The following is a 20,173-nucleotide window of genomic DNA, read 5'->3' as shown; positions in this document are numbered from 1 at the left end:
TTTGCGATTTTGCCAGCTTTGCGTGCGAGTAGCTCGGATTTTCGCGATGCGCGAGCAAAATTTTGATACGCCGCTCTTCTTCCTTGGACGACATTTTGACAACTGAAGAGTGAATTCCAAAATCAAAAGAGGAGCAACATTCTACACACACACCTTCAAAGTGAGGGGTGTTCAGGTTTTTTAAGTGGAAAATTGAAAGAAATACGTCCAGATGATATTGACCGAATTTTAACCATATCACCCTTTAGCTAAAAGTTATTCATCATTTGATTTCAATCTCATAGATTTTCAGATAACTATCCTTTTGTTTCAAAATATATCTTTTCAATGCCAATAATATTACTGCCGTCAAAAGTTTGCGAAACGAAGTTTCCTTATTGTTATTGTTTGATTTTGAACGAAATAGTATTTTTTATCAAATTCAAGGTATTAATCAGTTGTTTGAAAAATAAAATTTGAAATGTAAGCCATACATCAAGGTAGATTTGTCTGTGGTAGAACCATAATTTTTCTTGCTCAATCTGATCCATTTTTCCAGTTTAAATCGTGTGAATTTTTAGTTATCTTGCATTTTGTATTAGCTTCGGAAATTCCCGGGATATTTTAGCGATTCCCGGAAATCGGAAATTCTCGCTTGTTTTTAATTCCCTGGAAAGAGTAGTGCACTCTTGAGTAGATCTTCTTGTGATATCAAAAATTGATGATTTATTTCATGATTTTTGATTTCAAAAGGCAGCAAAATTCATATCTTCGAAGGTGCAAAGAATATAAGAGGTAATTTGAAAAGTTTTGGGGTTCTTATTCCAAATATTTATTTTTTTTTGTTGGTTCTTGATTCTTATATAAATATTTTTTGAAAATAGGTATGTGTAACTTTATTGCATTGTAAACAAGATTTAAATCATTGATAATTTTGAAACAAACCTATATGAAATACTTTAAGACTTCATGAAATTTGAAAAAGTTAAAAGTTTTTTTATTTATAATTTTTTTTAAAAATGTAGAATTTTTTTTTTAACCGTAGAGACGAACCAGCCAAAGGCTGAAAGTCTCTCTAATGAACAAAAAAAAATTTTTTTTAAAGCAATGTTATCACTGAAACAAAATGAACTCGACAATGATTGAATGAAGGATAGCAAATTGATTTGAAATCAGCTTTCAGTTTTCATTTAGGTCTATAAGTTTATCAGTTATCAAAAATCGATTTCACCCAAAACTTATCAATTTTAAAACTTCCACACGACATATCTTCAAAACAAGCGTTGAATCTGACAAATGTTCTGAATGCAAGAAGACTTAATCTTCCAAAATCAGTTTTTAAAGCATAGGCTTCTTCTCTTCTTTTCTTTTGATTTAGTTCAATGAGATTAATCTGGTGAAGAAGAGGCAGAGTTTGGCATTCCTTAACTATTCCAAAATTAACTTTTTTCACTTAAAATTTTGGTTTTTTTATTGGTACATTTTTTAAAATTTGTTTTAGAAACAGATAAATTTATTTTTTGAAAGAAAAATGTGGAAACTGATTTAAACGAGAAGGTTTGTCCGTTTTTCAGATAAATCAATGAAACCCCAGCTCCGAGTAAAATTTCTCAATCGTCTAATGGGCATAATTAGCTGATAATTTCTTTCCGACATTTCTTATGTTTCCCACATGTAAGTGGATGCGTCTAAATGTAAACTGGTACCTATTTGAACAAGCGCTCGGAAAGTCAAGAGATCTTCAACGCCACCACACGCCACGGTCCACGGTCAGGTTCAGATGCGCCACTTGGCTTAAGTCGCGCTGAGTTTAACGTTGACTTTCGAGCGGTGCGGTTGTGTTTTCTGGGGTTTCGAGTTTTGTCTTGCGTTTTCACGCGCAATCTGTCTGGGTACTTACAAAGTATGTAGGAAAGCGTCCAAGATCCGTGATCGAACCAGGTGAAGATGCAATCCGGATTTGCCCAAGCATGGGCAATCGAAGTGGAATAACTGTGGTTACTCAACTGTCTGGGATCAAAAGTGTGTTAGCTGACAGGTTCCGGGAAGATACTTTGTAAGAGAAGAACAAAATTTGCAAATTTCTTGGTTGTGTGACTTTGAAGAAAGAAAAAAACCTGATAAATTTGGTTCCCTAGGAAAAATTGATGCAAAGTCAGGGTGTCTGGAAGATTGGTAGAAATCGACCCTAAAGTGTCATACTCGATGAAAACGATAGTGATTTTGCGCTGAAAGTTTAAGAACCATCTCATAACCTATTATCACGATACCTTTTCGGCTACCGTTGGTGTTATTAATTGAAATTCTTTTTTTATGGGTCCCAGTAAATCTTCCCGAGACCCACAAAAAAGAGGGGTCGCCGGAGGTTCAATTTGGTGCAGAAATTAAACGAAATGGTGAAGTCGAAAACATGCAACCCCAACGGCGGATCTGAGAGAAAGTGTCATGTGATTATTATATTTCGGTTAACGTGAAACAAGTGACAACGTTCAGCTGGGAAGGTAGAAGAGTTGAACGAAGCAAAAAAAAAAAAACCCCAAAAGAACCAGTCGAAGATGTAATTACAGGGGAGGGCATAAAAAATTAAACGTCAAAAAGGGCACACGAGTGGAGTTTTGTGTGATTTTTTTTTCGTTTTTGATAAACCGCACTGCAACGACTGACTGAAAAGTGACTGCAGGCAGGGGTGCGGAGAAATTTAAAGCTTCGTGCATTTATGGATGTGATATTTGTTTTTTTTTTCATTGAGTTTTGTTGAAGAGGCGCTTACAGAGGGTTTATTGATGCATTTAGTTTGGGTAAACATTGCAGTGAAGTGCGTTAAGACCTCCATCTGAATGAAGTGATGTGATAAATGACGTGTAAATAAGAAAAAGATAACCTCGTAATGGTGATTATTTGATTGCTTTGGAAATTAACATGTTGCCGATGCGAGCCAAGGGCGTGAAACATTGTTAAGCGGAACATAAGAGCCTACAAGTGGAAGAAATGATACTAAAAAGTGCTAGCTGTGTGGGAATTTTTTTACGTTATGTTTAAGCTCATGATTAAGTTCATCATATTTTGATTAAGGATTGTATTGAAAAAAAAAATGCACACTCATTTGTGACTAACTTTTGAGCGGATGAATAAAAGTTGATGAAACTTTCTGTGATACTACCTATTAATGTAATGTTCACATGTGCAAAATTTTGTGCCAATCTGTCAATAAGTTTTTGAGACAGCGTCTAATAAATAAGTTCATTGTTAAAAATATTTAGGCAACAAATGCGCCATCTATATTACACACTTTGGACTTCCGTTTGTCTAAATCAAGGCAGGGCAAATCCATCGTTAACGTATGGGACTTTAAATATTTTCGCTCAAAAAACGTGCTGATTCCCGAGAGCCAAGTAGAAGAATCGTATCCATGGCAAAAACCTGTGTTAAAAGAAGCCATGTTAGAAAATCTGAAGGAAATCAAACCGCGTAAAAAAATCTTAGTGTATAGCAGATTGTCAACCTTCTGCAGGAAAACAACATTATGAACTTTTGACCACTCTCTCCTGATATTTTTTTTTTGTGATGGTTCCATGAGGCCCATTTGGGTTGGTTTTTGTAGATATTTTTTGGTATATTTGACCATTACTTTTGCTTATCGTATTGTACCACTTATCGATTTGCATCTTCCACAGATCGTCAGCCAAATTTATAACTGGATAACATATTTATTTTTGTAATTTTTCCTCTCGATCTTCTCCGGAACATTCAGGCGAGGTTTTTAATGAAAAATTTCCGATAGGAGATTCGCCAAGTGCACTCTAGAAAGTCCGTATCGATTTCCTAATGGATTTTTTTTTTAAATTCACCTCACTAATAAGTCTACCATATTACGCACGATTCATGCACCGTATTTTGCTTATTTTATCGATGATCAGCTTTTAGGCCATTTAAACACGAAGTTTGACCTGCTTAACCACTTCTCCAATTGAATGGTTCGGAAGACGCTTTAATAAACCCCTCACTTCCTATACCTTCATAGCATTAATTATTCTTACATTTATTTATATTTTAGCTCACTGTTAGATCCTCTACGACTTTTAGAACGATTTACCAAATGAATTTTGATCTCATAGTTGATTTCCAGCTGTTGTGAGGTCTTTCAATGGGACTTCCCCAGATTTTTTACGATCCTGCCCAAAAATGTTCGTAAATTAATTTATTCATTAGACGCTATCTCAAAAACTTCTTGACAGATCGCCACAAAATTTTGCACATACCAACGTTATATTACTGGGTAGTATTCGTGAATATTTCATCAGTTTTCATCAATCCGTTCAAAAGTTATTCACAAATGGAAGTGTTGCATTTTTTTTTCGAATACGGTTTAAAAACTCTAACTGTAAAATTTTTATAGCGATTTTTAACTTAACAATCTTTGTAATAGGACTGCATATTATGATATTTGAAATTTGTGAATTATTTGGATAATGAAAATGGGATTTCATGGGTAAGTTAAATGTGAAATAAATTAAATTTTCTTAAGTTTTGAATAGAGATCAGATCTCATACATTCAATTTCATTAAAATTAAGTGTTTTTCAACAGTCAATCTTAACCGTTAGGGTGTTTGAAAAAAAAAAAAAACATTTTGTTCTGAAAACCTTTGATGGTTTTATCCTACTCCAGAACTACTCAACTCGATAATAGTTTTGCCGGAATAGGTTTTCAGAAACTGTCCTCCAACTGCCAAATTGAAAAAAGTCGTTGGAGAAGAAAGAGTTTTGGTCGTTGGAGAAAGTTTTTAAGAATTAAAAAAAAAGGAAAAATTGTCCAAAAAATAGCTTTATTTAAAAAAATTAATGCAACCTTAAAAGATCGTTTCTCTGAGTCGCCGTCATGTATAAGTCATATTATAAGCTTTCATTGGAAAAATGAGCACATAATCCCAGACATAATTCAGTTTTGGGTTAACCCAGTATACAATCATAATGTAGGCCTTCGAACGTTACATTACTGGATTTTCCGTTCTTCCCCCTTATATTGTTTCCAAACTAAGACTTAGCATGACAATTAAGAACACAAATACAAAATTCAATTCCAGGATATAATTTCCAGCTAGAAGCAATGCTACCAATCAAGATAAATAATATAATCGAAGGAGAAGTCATTGCATGAAAACTAAATTTGAACTGAATACTCCTTAGCACTGATGTTCAACTGTTTTGCTAAAGAGATTTTGAAAGTGCATCATATTTGTTGCAATTTGCTCTTATTAAGCTATTTGAAATAAATTTTTTAGATTAAGATTTTTTAAATCTTTTTGATTTAATTTCAAAATGTATATTAAGATTATACGTGGTTTTTTCCTTTAAAAAATAACCTTTTCGTTACTTGAAAGGAGTTCAAAATAAAAAAAATATAATACAAAAATTTATTTGATTGCATGAAATACAATTTTGTATTGAATTTTAATCTATATCTGTATATCTTCAACCCGTAACAGACTTGCTTGAATTTTTTATATAAATTTTGTGTTTTTCGATTTCTTGTTTCTCATTTCTGTGATTTATTTATATGAAGGAATAAAAAAGTAACTTATCCTAATAACAGAGCTCTGATTACAATTTGATGCACCCGGTGTACACTGCTACACCATCTTAGAATAAATGACATTTGTTAGAAAATACTATATTTTTTATTTTTTTGGCATTGCTCTATATTAATTTTAGCAAAGATCAGAAACAATCATTTGAAAATAAGCTTGCCAGATTGCCCGGTTTTATCCGGACTCGCCCGGATATTTGACACAAATTAAGGAATTGTCTGGTCCGGATATCGTTGAAAAATGCCCTGATTTAACCCGAAATTATTAACTTTAATTATTTACAAAATCTAACTAAAAACTTATTTTGTTATAGTAATTTTTCATTGTTACTCAAAAAACGATTTTTTTAGCAAGTTTTATCTGAATAATCATGAACGGTTTTTTAAAGCCTTAAATAAGATTTTAAATTTGCAATAGGAGTTTTTTATGGGTAGTTAATACAATATTTCAAGAGTTTTCATTTTGATTTTAATACTTAGAATAAATCTGTGGTTTTGATCAAATTTGCTCGGTTAGTACCTGAATTTCGGGTAATAAAAAATTTGGATAGGAAAGGGAGAGGGGTATCTAATAATTATAAAAACATTTCACGTACTCAAATACCCTCCCATGCTAAATTTGGTTCCATTTGCTCGATTAGATTTCCAGTTATGCGAAAATTTGTGAGGGAGCCCCATAACCCTCCTCATGTTTCCCCAATGGACGGAGGGATGCATACCAAATATTCACTGAAACATTTCTCGTACTCTAATACTCTCCCACGCCAAATTTAGCTCCAATTGCTTGATAAGTTTTTGCATTACATTTATACTAAAAAGACGGAGGGGTCTCAAATAATCATAGAAATATTTCTCTTAGACACGAATGTCATAATGCTGGTAAAATGTCAAAAATAAAACTAAAAAAAAAAATTGAAATATTCTTCGTACCCCATTACCCTCCCACGCTAAATTTGATACCATTTGCTTGATCGGTTCTCGAGTTATGCAAACATTTGTCTTATGTTTGGAAAGCCCCCTATCCCGTTTTTCAGAGAGAGGGGTCTCAAACCATAACAGGAATATTCCTAGGCCTCCAATACCTCCACCTACTTAGTTTCTAGCAAATTGGTTCAGTAGTTTCCAAGTCTATAGGGAACAGATAGATAGAAATCCATTTTGTATAAAGTGAAGAATGGGGATGCTTGATCCCCTTTTCTTTTTTTCATCATATATTTTTGAAAAAAATTAGCAACTCGCCGTCAATTGCATTTTGTGGCAGCGTGTAACTTCAAGTTTATATGCTCCAAAAGTCAACACGATACATGAACCCATATATGAACCAGAATAAATAGGGTGGCTAGAATTTTTTCAGGACTTTTCCGGGCCTGACGAATCAGGGCAATTTTATTTCAAAAATTCAACAAAAATCAAGAGATAATAAACGTTTTTTTTTTAAATTTGATTTGCCAAATAAAGTGAATAAATCCGGGTCAAATCCGGCCCAAATCCGGGTCAAATCCGGGCAGTTTTCGATAAAATTCGGCCGGACTGTTCCCAAAGTTTGGTATTAATAATTCGGGCAAACCCGAAAAGCCATCTGACAACCTTTAAAAAGAAGCATTTTCGTGAGTCGAAAAATTTTTTGAGTTAAAGAAGACATGATCCTTTATGTAATGAGCGAAAATCAAGTAAAATCCATAAATAAATGGGCCGCTGACTATTGTTGTTCTCATTTCACAGTTTGTAATTGTCAGACAAAGAGAATTTTTTTTTCTTTATTTTTTTGGGATTTTAAACCAATTGGTTTATTCATCCCCCCCGTTGAAAGAGAATTAAAAAAGTTAGTCTTCTACCCTGAAACCATTTCATACTTAAAGGCGCAATTTTCTAGGTTGTAGAGAAAAACAGTTATTGAGTCCTTTTTATCCATTAATTACTGGTTAGGAATTGGATAAATATTAGTAATTTCGTGCTAATGATCACGATTCATTCAGAAGAAAAACATATCTTTTTGGACTCTAGGGATCAATTGAACCAATTTCATACATTTTGGAAAACTTTTTCTTAAAAAAAATTGAGAGTTTACTATGGCATTGAAAATATGGCATTTGAAGTTCATATCATACTGAAACGATTGTCGCATTGGAATAAATATTTTCAATATAATTTTATCATTTGGGAATCATTTTAAAGTGATCAAAAAAGATCTTCAAATAACACTTTGTTAAATTTTTCAAACAAAGTTCAATAACTCAAAAATCAAACTTTTTAAAATTAGATTAGTTAGCAATACAGGTTGCCAGATTGCCCGGTTTTATCCAGGTTTGCCCGGATATTTAATTCAAAATTTGACAAATATACGGCCCGTCTCGGTTGCCCGGATTTCATTGAAGAAGCCTGGATTTTGCCCGGATTTTTCAAAATCAAATTCTGTTGTTAAAATTTTTATTTTTGCATCTTAAACGATTTTCTTTTGAGCAAGTTTTATAAAAATAATCATGAGAAATGTTTTGAAAGCCGCAAATACGAATTTAAACTGCTGATGAAAAAAATTTTTTGTCCATGTTTTTTTTTCTTGATTTGTGTTGAGTAATTCCTGGATTTTGAGCAAATTTGCTCGGATATTGCCGGATTTTGGAATCAAATTCACGGACTTCGCAAGGTTTTTAGATGAAATAGCCCGAATTTTCTAGCCCGGGTACGCGCTTAATTCTGGAAACCTTAAGATCATTGATGTTTTGTTCTTTTCAGCATATTTTGATCTTTTTAAGATATTCCGGTTTCGAAATAGAGCGAAGGAATCCTCATTCTTCCCTATAGTTAGTTGCTGTAAAATTCTCTTATTGTTTTCATAATAACTTTAAATTTTAATTATGAATCAATTGCTAAGATATCTTTAGACTTCGTTCCAAACAATTTATCGATAAATAACGATTAAATGTTAGTTGACAAAAATTATTTATTGTAGGATCATTTTTATTAAGTTTTATTAACGACACATTGTAGGATAATGATCAAACCAATTTTATTCAAATATCAGTAATTTCATTTCTCAGTGTAGTTTATTCTTAAAATTTCCTGAAGTGTTATCCTAATATTGGGAAAAAATGTGAAAACACCTTTGATTTGATTATAAATAAAATTGTACAATCCTGATAAAGATATCAAAAATTTTGGAATATATTTTCATTTTCCAGTCTTGCTTAACTTTTTTCGAAGAACCTATCAAAATATTTGGTTTGTTTCCCGTCCGGTTCATAATTTGAAATGTTTCCAATTCATAAAAGGACTACAGAAATCTTCTGTCATTGTCTGTGGAGCATGATAAAAATTTCTAAGATCTTTTCTGAGTTCTTAGATTTTTTAAAATATACATCCATTTAAATCCAATGCGATAAAAAAGAACAATTACTTCTTTACGTATTGCATGTTGAAAAAAACGAAAACTTTGTTATTTGTTAAACAAATTGTGACTCAGGTCCAACCTATTGAATTATGGCTTAAGGCTTACCTTTGAGATTATTGATTGGAGCCACCAGCCCAACTCAGCTCTGTCCCATTTTCGTTGAACTCTTGATGCGCATGTAAAAACATATCAAAACATCTTGTTCGGCAAACACTAATCTATGATCGATTTATCACAGGAAATAATCTAATATATAAAGATGATTTGGACTATATATGTTTGTTTGTATGCACCTTATACAAATCCACACCGCTTAACCGATCAGCCTGAAATTTGGTACAGTTATGTGTTTGGACCATGGTAAGGTTTTAGTAATAGTTTTGAGCCCCTCCCACCTAAGAAAAGAGACCCTCCCATTCAACTTTCGTTTTTATTCCCACGAACCAAAAGTCATGGCACCCATTTTGCCAGCCGATTTTCGTTTCCTTTGGCGGGGTTGTTTTCACCATCACCATGGGCTGGGCATTAGAAACGACCATCCAAAGTTAACGTTCACTGGAAAGCAAATCAAAGCCTGCTTATGATTAAAAATTTGATAAAACAATTTTTGGCGGGCTACTTTATTTCTTCTACTGTTCGTAGCACAGGTTACAAGCACGTGGTTCTGGGATGAAATAGCAAGTCTACTTTTGGGTTAAAAAAATACTCTTAATTGCCTGTTCGGGGTAAATTGATTAGAACAGTAGTGGTTTTCAATGTGGTCCCCCTGGGGGCGTTGAAGGTCTACAGGAATATGCAGCGCGTAAAATGTGGATGCAATGATTAATCTTCGTAATGAATTGACTTCTTGGACTATTTGGACTGTTTGCTGAAAACATATGTTCCAGCTTTTAGGAATCAACCATTTTGATAAGCTTCATAAGCTGAAGGCTGCAATTTCAACGCATCCATAGCGGAGTTGAAATTTAAACGGGGGACTAGACAATTAAACGTGCATTTTCTGGAAAATGTTAAAACCAAATCTATTGCATGAAACTTATTAATCGCATGAAATTTAATCTGGCATTTTTAGTTTTGTACAATTATACTTCATAGCCTAATTTTTAACTTATGAGTTATTGTTGACCATCAATGCGGTCAGTTCTACCATCCAATTATGAGAAAAATTAAACCGTTTAGTACTGCGAATTAAAAACAAGATTTATAACGATTTTCACATTGATCACTTATGATAATTAATAAGATAGTTGTGTCAAAAAATAGAAAAACTTAAATCTAATTTAAATGACATATTTTCCATAACATTATAAATTGGGCGATTTTGGTTCCGAGATGATGAGTGTTATGTTAACTGCGAAAAACTATTAGTGGAACTTTCAACATATAAATAAATTATTCATAAAACAGTGTGAAATTAAACTACGGAAAAACCACATAAAATTAAAAACATTCAGAGTAAGTTTTCAACAAGGTTTCAGCGAAAGTCTTATTAGGAATCTCTTAGTAAATTAAAATTGAATATATCATTCTACAGGTAGATTAAACATCTTGAAAAGTTTGACAATCTTCAAAAGAGGTCATTCGCATATGTTTACAAGCTTAAGATACTGGATTTTCATTAGATAGCTCATGGAAAAGATAATGAAAAAACATCGTTATCATTTGAAGATAAAAAAAAGGTTCAATCAATTCAAGCTTCCTTAAACATTATGGTTTACACTTTTTTTTCGTAATAGGAAATAGGATGAATAAGCATTAGAGGGAAATTATCCTAAATTTCTATTAGCAACTAACAGTTTTTTAAAAATATAAAAACGATAAACTTTGTAAATACGCCCAGTCATAGCTATAAAAGCTAACAAAATTTACAAACTTCACATGGCCTAACATTTATGATATCCTGAGCGACGAGTCATCACAAGAAACAACGATTATGTGATTCATCGAATTAATTGAAACGTAGAACAAAATTTGAATGAGGTCGAGCTATTTTTAAGTATTTTTGAACACGAATGCCATATTCATGGAAAAAGGCCTCTAATAAAATAAATAATAATAATTACGTAGCAAAATAAGGGCAAAATTTGAAATAAAGATGAATTCAAAGCTTACGAAATTTCCAGAAGTCAAATGATTCATATTTATTGATATTTAAAGTGGACCCGAGCAAGGCCGGGTAAAATCAGCTAGTCAGTTTATAAAGAGAAACAAAAATTTACAAAAAATGTGTTCCAGTATTTGGTAAGCAATTGGCCTTTATCAATTATCAAAATTTTTCGGGCCGGATTTGCTCCTTTGTGCAATGGATATCATTGTCATGATATTGAAAATCGACTGCTTTATCCGGTGTTATCATTTGTTTTTCAGCCTGAATGCCAATGTTTTCGTCAGTTGTTAAAAGTCCGAATTAATTAGTCCGTCTCGCCCGTCGTAGACCGTATTGCGTGTATGTAGTGGAAAAACATCACCAATCGATGTTCCAGTTGCCGACCACAATCATTCGGAACCCATCCGTTCCGGTTCCGTTCTCGATTCGGAGCACATCCTGATTTAGTGTATCGGGATTCGAATGAATGCGCGACACCGACTGCAATCAGTGAACCATAATTGGGTCGGAACGTTCGAAATTCCCAATTGTGCCAGTTCAGTAGTGAGTGAAGAGAAACAGTGAAAAAGAGGCACGAGGACGCGACTCGGACGGAACAAACTCCCGGAATAAGTGAAATCCAACCATGCAATGAATTTAACACCGCCACCGCACGCCAAAAGCCACTTCCAAAATCAACAGCAACGAATTTGCATGTGGTGGACCATTCGATCGAAGAAGAATGCTTTTGCGCCGGAAAAATATGTCAAAGTTAAACACAAATAAGTGGGGACCCCGGGGATTAATTAGCGTTGGCGTTGGCGTTCGAGTGACGCATTGCTGGGTCCCACAGCTGATGATCATCTCCTGCTGCAGCATTTGCTACGTCCTCCTGATGGTGGGAGTTCCGGTGGTCCATTCGGCTCCTTCGGTTGCGGCTAAATCCTGGCCGGTGATGAAAAACTATGACATCTGGGGAACGTCCTCTGATGCTGCCGGCCAATCTCCCACGGATGTTGATACAGGTTTGTGTTTTTTTTGGCGTACCACTTACTCATTATGGGGCCATTTGAGCTCGGCATGATAATTTTGGTGGCTAATGAAGTTTTCTATTGAAATGTGTGAGCAAGACGAGTACATCTATAAAATAACTAACCATTCCATGTAAAAGTATTAGTAGATTAAATTGTATACAAAGAAAATTTCCAAATAATAAAAAAATATGGTACACTGAATAACTTTATTGTTCTGAACCTATTAGAAAATTATTTCATCTTTCAAAAGTATGATAGGGTCAAACGCTATATAACGAACCTAATCTTTGGGATTCAGCGAATTCCAAGCCAATAAAAAATAACGAAAGGTTTTTTTTTGGGTGAAATTTCGATAGTGAAGCTTAAGATTGATCCACAGCTTCGAATCGACATGTAGCTGTATTTCCAAAGTTCAAAACATTTTTCCATAATAATCTCTACCATAACTGAACCCATGGTATTGGCTTCCAAGTCCCATACCATGTGATATCAGAAGGTTTAGTTTTATGTTTGTTTTTACCTTTGTAATCAAAATTTTTCGAAGGTTGATGTGAAAATTTGATGGAATATGAAAGTTGTAGGTGCTAACAGACTCCCTTTCTTTGTCACAGTTGGCGATAGCTAAACTTATCCACTAAATTAACGATACAATTTAGCGATATTTAATCTTTAATACACTCTAATTTTTTTTTCTTTTGCCTCCACTCAAGGATGAATGGGGGCAGTTTTGGAGTTATTCCAATAACATCTCTGCCCAATAAATTTCCGCAGTCCATGATTAATTTAAAAAGGTTGTATCAAAAAACGCTACCGTCAAACGGAAATTTTTTTATTATAAAATAATTTAAAAATGTTATATTTAATGAAAACAAAATTATGATGAAAGAGTTTCTCACATCGTAAGATAGTTTTTTTTTAAGCTTTTGATTCTATAAGAAAATTATAAAAGTAGAGCAATATATAAAAAAAGATTTTTAGATTTTTCGATGCCGTGAAAACTTTACCCAGTATGACGGATTGGCTTAATGATATCACCTAAAAATTTTACATTGCTTTCATTATCCTATACCAACACCGTTGGTGTAAAAATATTTTGCGAACAATCACCAAATTTTTATAAATAAATATTTTCATAATTTAGTTACTAGCCTGGATTAAAATGCATCAAAATACAAATCAAAGATTCACCGTTGGAATCTCGTTTGCACAGGCGCGGTCCTATGGGGGGGGAGGGTGATCACCCCTCCCCCCCAAGCGGCAAAAAACCGTTTCAAAATACTCGCAAACGCTGGAATTTCAATAGAAACTTCGAACTTTTCCTATTGGGCGTTCTTTCAAATTTTCAAAATATTTCACTCCGTGGGGGTGATTGTTAAAATAAAAGAATTTATTAATTTCTTAAATCCTTAAAATTGGAAAAAATGGGTCCGCCAAACTAAAACAGCTGTAACTTGAAATTCCCTAGACCGATTTTCAACAAATTACTTTTGTTAAGGCACTTACAGTGTTTAATTAAATTTGCTGACCAAATATGTATCATATATTCATTTTTTATTCATTCATACCTATACAATTTTCTTAAAATACAAAAAATTCTACTTCTAAAATTAGAGGTGATGAACAAAATCTGATAAAAACGAGTTCAAGAATAAACCTCCAAAAACAGTTTTTAAAACATAGGCTCCGAAAACATGCCTATGTATTAATTTTTCCCAGATGAGATTAAACCAGTGATAATAATATCCCGTCTTCACTCGACTGAACAAGGTATTTTTCTAATTTTTGACCAACACGGCTGGGGTTCCAAATTCACACCCATTATATCGCCGATACAGCAGCTCATCAACACAATAATGATTAAAATTTTAAGTAGAAATCCAGCTTAGTAATTTAAGTTGCAAATCCACCCTGAATCTGAAAGTTCCGTAATTCCAATTGCAATTGATTAGGACTTTTCATTGAAAAATAGAATCAGCTTTTAGAAATGAACCCCTTTTTTTTATTTAAAACTGTACAATAAGATAAGAGAAAATCGATGTTGAAAAACATGCGAAAAAAAATTCGCCTTGTCTCCCGGTGAGACTTGAACCCACATCTTGCGCCTCTCCGGGGCCCATGTATTAACATTCTACTACAGGAGACCAACCTGGCGTATGAATATTATACTGGTTGAGTGTCGATGTCTATCGGAATGAAGGGAATAGTTCTCCCATGTGATCATAATCATTTTTCTTGGTCTATTTCTATTCCCATCATTTCATCTTACGGTAGTTGGAATCAAGTTTGGACATTTTTAAACACGGCAAGATTTGCATTGCCTTCTCATATCCTGCACGGGTTGTCAGTTATGATGAGAAATGATGCGTTTGCCGTATTTGGATATCCAGCCAATTTCGGTGTTTGGCACCGCCTTATTTCTATTTTTAAATTGCAACCCAGAGATGGGTCTTGACTCAAACATTCAGTCAGCGAAACTTTTTTTTTTGTAGAGAAATGAATCCAACTTTCGATGAAATTTCAGGGACTAGATAAGAGAAAATCGATGTTGAAAAACATGCGAAAAAAATTCGCCATCATAACTGACAACCCGTGCAGGATATGAGAAGGCAATGCAAATCTTGCCGTGTTTAAAAATGTCCAAACTTGATTCCAACTACCGTAAGATGAAATGATGGGAATAGAAATAGACCAAGAAAAATGATTATGATCACATGGGAGAACTATTCCCTTCATTCCGATAGACATCGACACTCAACCAGTATAATATTCATACGCCAGGTTGGTCTCCTGTAGTAGAATGTTAATACATGGGCCCCGGAGAGGCGCAAGATGTGGGTTCAAGTCTCACCGGGAGACAAGGCGAATTTTTTTCGCATGTTTTTCAACATCGATTTTCTCTTATCTAGTCCCTGAAATTTCATCGAAAGTTGGATTCATTTCTCTACAAAAAAAAAAGTTTCGCTGACTGAATGTTTGAGTCAAGACCCATCTCTGGGTTGCAATTTAAAAATTGTACAATAAGTTTGAAAATATTGACTACATGATAATATACATATTGAGTGTACGAACCAAAAATACGATTTTTCACTTTTTTCAAATTTGTAACAATTTCTTTCGATTCAGTTCCAATAAATTTTAAAATCTATGAGAGCTTGAAATTTAAGAGAAAACAAATAAAAATAATGTACCGAAGGCTGCATACCTAAGAATTTGATTTTAATGATTTTGTTTTAGAATTAAATTTATATTTAGAAATTGAAGAATCCAAACAAGAGTTTATATTAGTTAATTTTTTCGAATCACGATTCAGTAATATAATTCAGAAAAATATTAAAATATTCAGTTTTAAATTAATAGCAATTGTTAACACTTTCTCAAATGAATGTTTAGATTTCCAAAGATATTGTTGCTAAACGAGAATCACTTAAATATTGGTGAGAATTTTTCGGTTATATATAGATACTCAAGAAAAATATTGTAGATAACTTGAGAATTTTTTCATATTTTCTTTTATAAAATGTGTGTATTTTTTCATTTGTAAAATAACATTTATATCGGAAGATTCTTCAAAGAGTTCTTAAATTGTTAATTTTTAAACTGCTGAATATACAAATGATGAAAATGATCTATTTATCAACAATTGTTAACAGTGAATATTTAAGATTCGCAAATTTTTTCATAAAGGGATGCATAAGTTGTTCAAATGGATATCAAAATATGTATGTAGAGAAAGTTTGTAAAACTTCTCTTATTTCATATTTTTTAAAATACAAACCTCAAATTTTGTTCGATGAAATTTGAAGGGAAGAAGTGAAGCAGTGTGCATCATGTTCGTATAATATTGTTTATTTTTTAAAGAAGTGTATCTTATCAAGTTCATCTATTACTTTGATGATTAATCATTTAGATATAAAAATTTTTTTAATCATTACAAATTTTATGCTGATATGAAATATTTTTTCAAGAACGCATTTTCAGCCTCTATTTTTTATCTAAATGTTTAACTTCACATTCAAAAGGGTATTTTTCAATTCACAAGTCCACAGAATTATCAGTCCACAGAATTAACATTTTTTTAGATGAAAAGAATTTAAGAGCTAATTTTGATTTTTGTTGGTGCCCGAAATTATTTTCAAATAGACGCAAGTAATTTTGACTTCTGTGAAAAAAAAATTGAAGTTTTCAGTTTGTTTATTGTTAACAAATTTTGTAAAATAATAGACTATTAACGAATGATTAAAGAAGTAATGACCACATTGAATTTAAGATATTTCTCAAAGCAGAAACCAAATCGATTTTCAGACTTAAGCAATTTTTTTTTGATGGCATAAAATTTTTGTTTTTAAAAACTTTCTTAAGTTATGTTAGAAATACTTGTCTTTCCGAATTATTAAAAACTGTAGATTTTTCAAAATCAGTTTTTTTTTTCATGTTAACTTGTAAGTTCATCAGTTATCAATGATTGACTTCACTAAAACCGATTCATTTAAAAATTTATAAACTCCATATCACCAAAACGAGAGGTAATAAACCAAATCTAGTTGAAGATTCGAGTTCAGCGCACCAAAATCTACTTAACCAATCATTAAAACATAACCACCAAAATGCTATCTCTTGGATTATTTTGGTAAGTCGTTTTTGTTAGAAAAAATCAAAAATTTTCAAATGTCCAAAACTAATCTTTTATATCTTCATATTTATGAAGAGTTTAATCACAGTGATTTTGTTTGTTAATTTAATTTATCGACCTTATCGGTGAAAATTAAAAGAACATAACTCTGATCATTTCAACATAATGAAAATTCTTGGCAAATAGGAAGTTAGTAGAAAGGTATAGATATTGAAAATTAGAGATTAGAATTTTATAAGAAGCATTTTAATCACATCTCATCAATTCTTTCCCCATGGATAAAAAAAATAAACAATTAAATTAATATGGTTAATAATTAACATTATTATCAATTATTCTGACCTGATCTGATTTTTTGTAAGAATTCATGTTTTATTTTTTATCAAATCTGGTGTTGTATTTGATGTATTTTTCTTCTGGCTCAAATTATGGCTTTATTCCAAATTTTAATTCGCATTTCGTTTCTGTTGTTTTGTAAATACTTGATTTTTGTTAACTACAAAATAAGAAACATCATTTCGATTAATTTATTAATGACTTACCAGAAATAAAATTGATTTGAAATTTTGATTCTGATTTATTATGATTCGTATCAGTAATTTTTTTTTCGAGTTTGTGTGAAGATTCTGGGTTTGAATATGATTTTGAAAATCAATTTGCCTATTTATTGTCCTCTTTTTTGGCAAACTCCCCACCCATGGACGTGTCCTTCGCACGGGTCTGGTGTGCAGCAAATATTTCATTCTCATTTGAAACTGTAAACTTCCCCTTCCCAACCCCCACTCGCTCTCACCAAATGAACTTTTTTCCGCCATATATATAGATACGTTATTGACTGATTTTTGAAAATTTGGAAAATCAAAACCCCCCCCCCCCCCCCAAGAGCCAGCTCTAGGATCGCCCCTGCGTTTGCATATACTAGAATATGATTGTTTTGAATCACTCGTTTGTTAATTTCAAAATTGAATACATTCAATTATTATTTTTATGATTTCAACTAGAAGAGTTTTCAGTAGTATTTTTTACCCCTAATCGTATGCAGCACCTTTATGCCTTTCCTTTATAAACATTTTTGACAGAAAAAATGTAAATTTAATTCGAACAAAACCAAAAATTTCTGCCATTGGTGTTTAATGCGTAATAACATCACAAATATATCAAAAATTATCAATTTTCATACGTTTTCAAATGATTTTTCATTAAAAACAAAGTTTGTTGCAACTTACTTCTTTTTCCTAGAAGAGTGAAAGTCGCATGTTTTCATTAATCATTCCTGAATTTCTAGAACAACAAGCAGCGCGTCCAGCAAAACGTGTTTGTTTGCTCTCCGAGTAGGTACGGTGGGTGGTGATTTGGGCAGAGAGCGAAGCCGACAGACGAAATAATGATGCGTGTCGTGACAAGCAAACGTGAACTCCTGTCAATAGAAAATTTCCAACCAAGAAACGCACGACACGCATCATTTGTAGTCATATTTTTTAAAACACTCTACCATCGCTCAAACAGTATTTACTAGCAATCAAATGAAAAGTAGGTTTTTCAGACCACTTTTTTGAACTTTTTGTGACCATTTCATTAAAAAAAATTTGAAAAAATATTTCTTTGTTCCATGATGTAGACATTAACTTCAGCTTTCATATGTATAAGGCAAATATTTTTTTGGACGTGTAGTATATGAACTACAGCAGTTTTCCTGAGGCATGTTTTTTCGGATTTTTTTTCTTTCATGCTGAATAACGAGAAATTTAGAAGCTTTAGCTATATATAATGTTCTAAACATATTTTACTGACATTACAAGGTTTCTATTGATATAAGTTTGAAATGAAGTTCATAATAATTCAAACGACTTAAATGGATTTTACTTTTGGAGTGTCAAAATGACACTCTAAGTCGGAAAAGGGAGTTTTTTTGTCCAGGCTTCCAGGGATCGTCCATAAATAAAGTAAAGATGCAAAATTAAAGAACTTTTGAATTCATTTAGGGTCCCCGAAGAAATTTTTGGTTTTTGAAGCTTCTGAAAAAAGTTACAAGCATTCAAACTTGAAATAGTGTCAAAATGACACTCTAATGCGGATGAGGGTTAAAGAATAACCACATCAGCCCTTTAAAGAATCTTTCGAATGGAAAAAACACACACACATATTTTTAGAGACCCATTTTTTTGTTGTTCATGTAGGTTAGTTTCTCAAACAGTTATCGATAACTGGTATCTGTTCACGAATTTATCAAACTTTACTCCGTAATATTTTATATTCTATTTCAGAATGCTAGATTTTATTTAAATTTGACATGTTGATTAGATTTTTATTCTTAAATCAAAGTTTTTTTTTACATATTTTGTTTTTGATCCTTAATTCCTGATTTTTTTTTAATTATAAAATATCATAAAATACAAGAAATATCTTTATGAGGTACCTTTCGTTCGCCAAAACTTCAATGCGACATCAACATTTGTTATATATTACAATTGATACTTTTCTGAGGAAAATCGATAATGAACAAATTATATTCATAATTTCCATCGTAATTTGGTAAATTAACGAAAAAAAAAATAAAAAAGGTTGTCATTTTTTCTATGCTTTACATATCTGTTGTGAATTTGTTACTAAACGGAAGAAACTCAGAAGACGAATTCCGTAAACTTTAAACCATGGTTACAATGTTGAAAAGAAAGATAAAAAAAACTCTATTGCCAGTGGAGTTTATACGTTGTTAAAGTGTCTCCTGGAAAACTGATTCAACAATCGAAAATTTGAAAACATTTTTAACTTCTCTCCACTTGATAGTATTACTTTTTTTTTCACTACTTGAAGAACTAGAAAATGTTGATAAATTAAGATAAAAAATGATTTCATTCATATTTAGTTTACAAAATTCTTTTTCTTTTCTTCAATGTAGCTCAAATGAACCGTAGATAAATAGTCGGCAAACTCGAGCTCAACGCTCTAAGTAACTCATGAAAAATTATTTGGTGAAATTCAGTCCAGTAAATTGCAAAATAAATCTGTTCAAATTCGATGGGCCGGCTTTTTCAAACTAAAGCCTTTAAGTTGAGTTTAATGAAGCAGATAGCGCAGAAAATTTTTAAACAAGTTTTGTAAAAATAAATTTGAATGATGTTAGAAAGCCTGAAATACAACTTAAAATCTGCTTATATATTGAAGAAAAATATAATGGTTCAAGTGTCTTTCTTCTTCTTTGCCCGAACATCGCTTGTTTTTTGGGTTGAACATTTTGAAATTGCTCGGATTTCGCAAGGTTTTTAGTTCAAGTAATTAAGTGACCCTTATCTCCCCTACATATAAATTAGTGTAAATACAATTTCGCAAATTTTAAGATTGTTTAAAAACTATGTTGTAAAAAATCGTTTGATAAAAAGCCAAAGACAGGCGGGAAATTTGACGAAAAAAGTGGGACATTTAAGATACACTTGAAAAAGCTTATTTGTGTAGCCAAACATATACATATAT

General features: G+C 32.4%; 1 protein-coding gene across 6 annotated transcripts in view; it reads left to right on the top strand.

Moving 5' to 3' along the window:
• The first annotated feature begins 1,805 nt into the window (after nt 1-1,805).
• LOC129747067 (uncharacterized) overlaps nt 1,806-20,173 on the top strand; it is a 30,092-nt gene continuing 11,724 nt past the window's right edge. The window contains exons 1-2 of one of the 6 annotated variants that reach the window (XM_055741079.1): nt 1,806-1,920; nt 11,320-12,063. In XM_055741079.1, the coding sequence (XP_055597054.1) occupies nt 11,781-12,063 (283 nt within the window). In that variant the 5' untranslated portion in view covers nt 1,806-1,920; nt 11,320-11,780. Of the gene's footprint in view, nt 2,036-2,825; nt 2,870-4,403; nt 4,469-11,319; nt 12,064-20,173 lie in introns of those variants that run through there. The other 5 variants (XM_055741082.1, XM_055741080.1, XM_055741083.1 and 2 more) reach the window with 5 other exon arrangements.

The sequence above is a fragment of the Uranotaenia lowii genome, chromosome 2, assembly GCF_029784155.1.
Source record: "Uranotaenia lowii strain MFRU-FL chromosome 2, ASM2978415v1, whole genome shotgun sequence".
In the NCBI taxonomy this organism is placed as follows: Eukaryota; Metazoa; Arthropoda; class Insecta; order Diptera; family Culicidae; genus Uranotaenia; species Uranotaenia lowii.
Note: the sequence above shows the minus strand (reverse complement) of the source record. Positions and strands in the feature narration are given on the sequence as shown.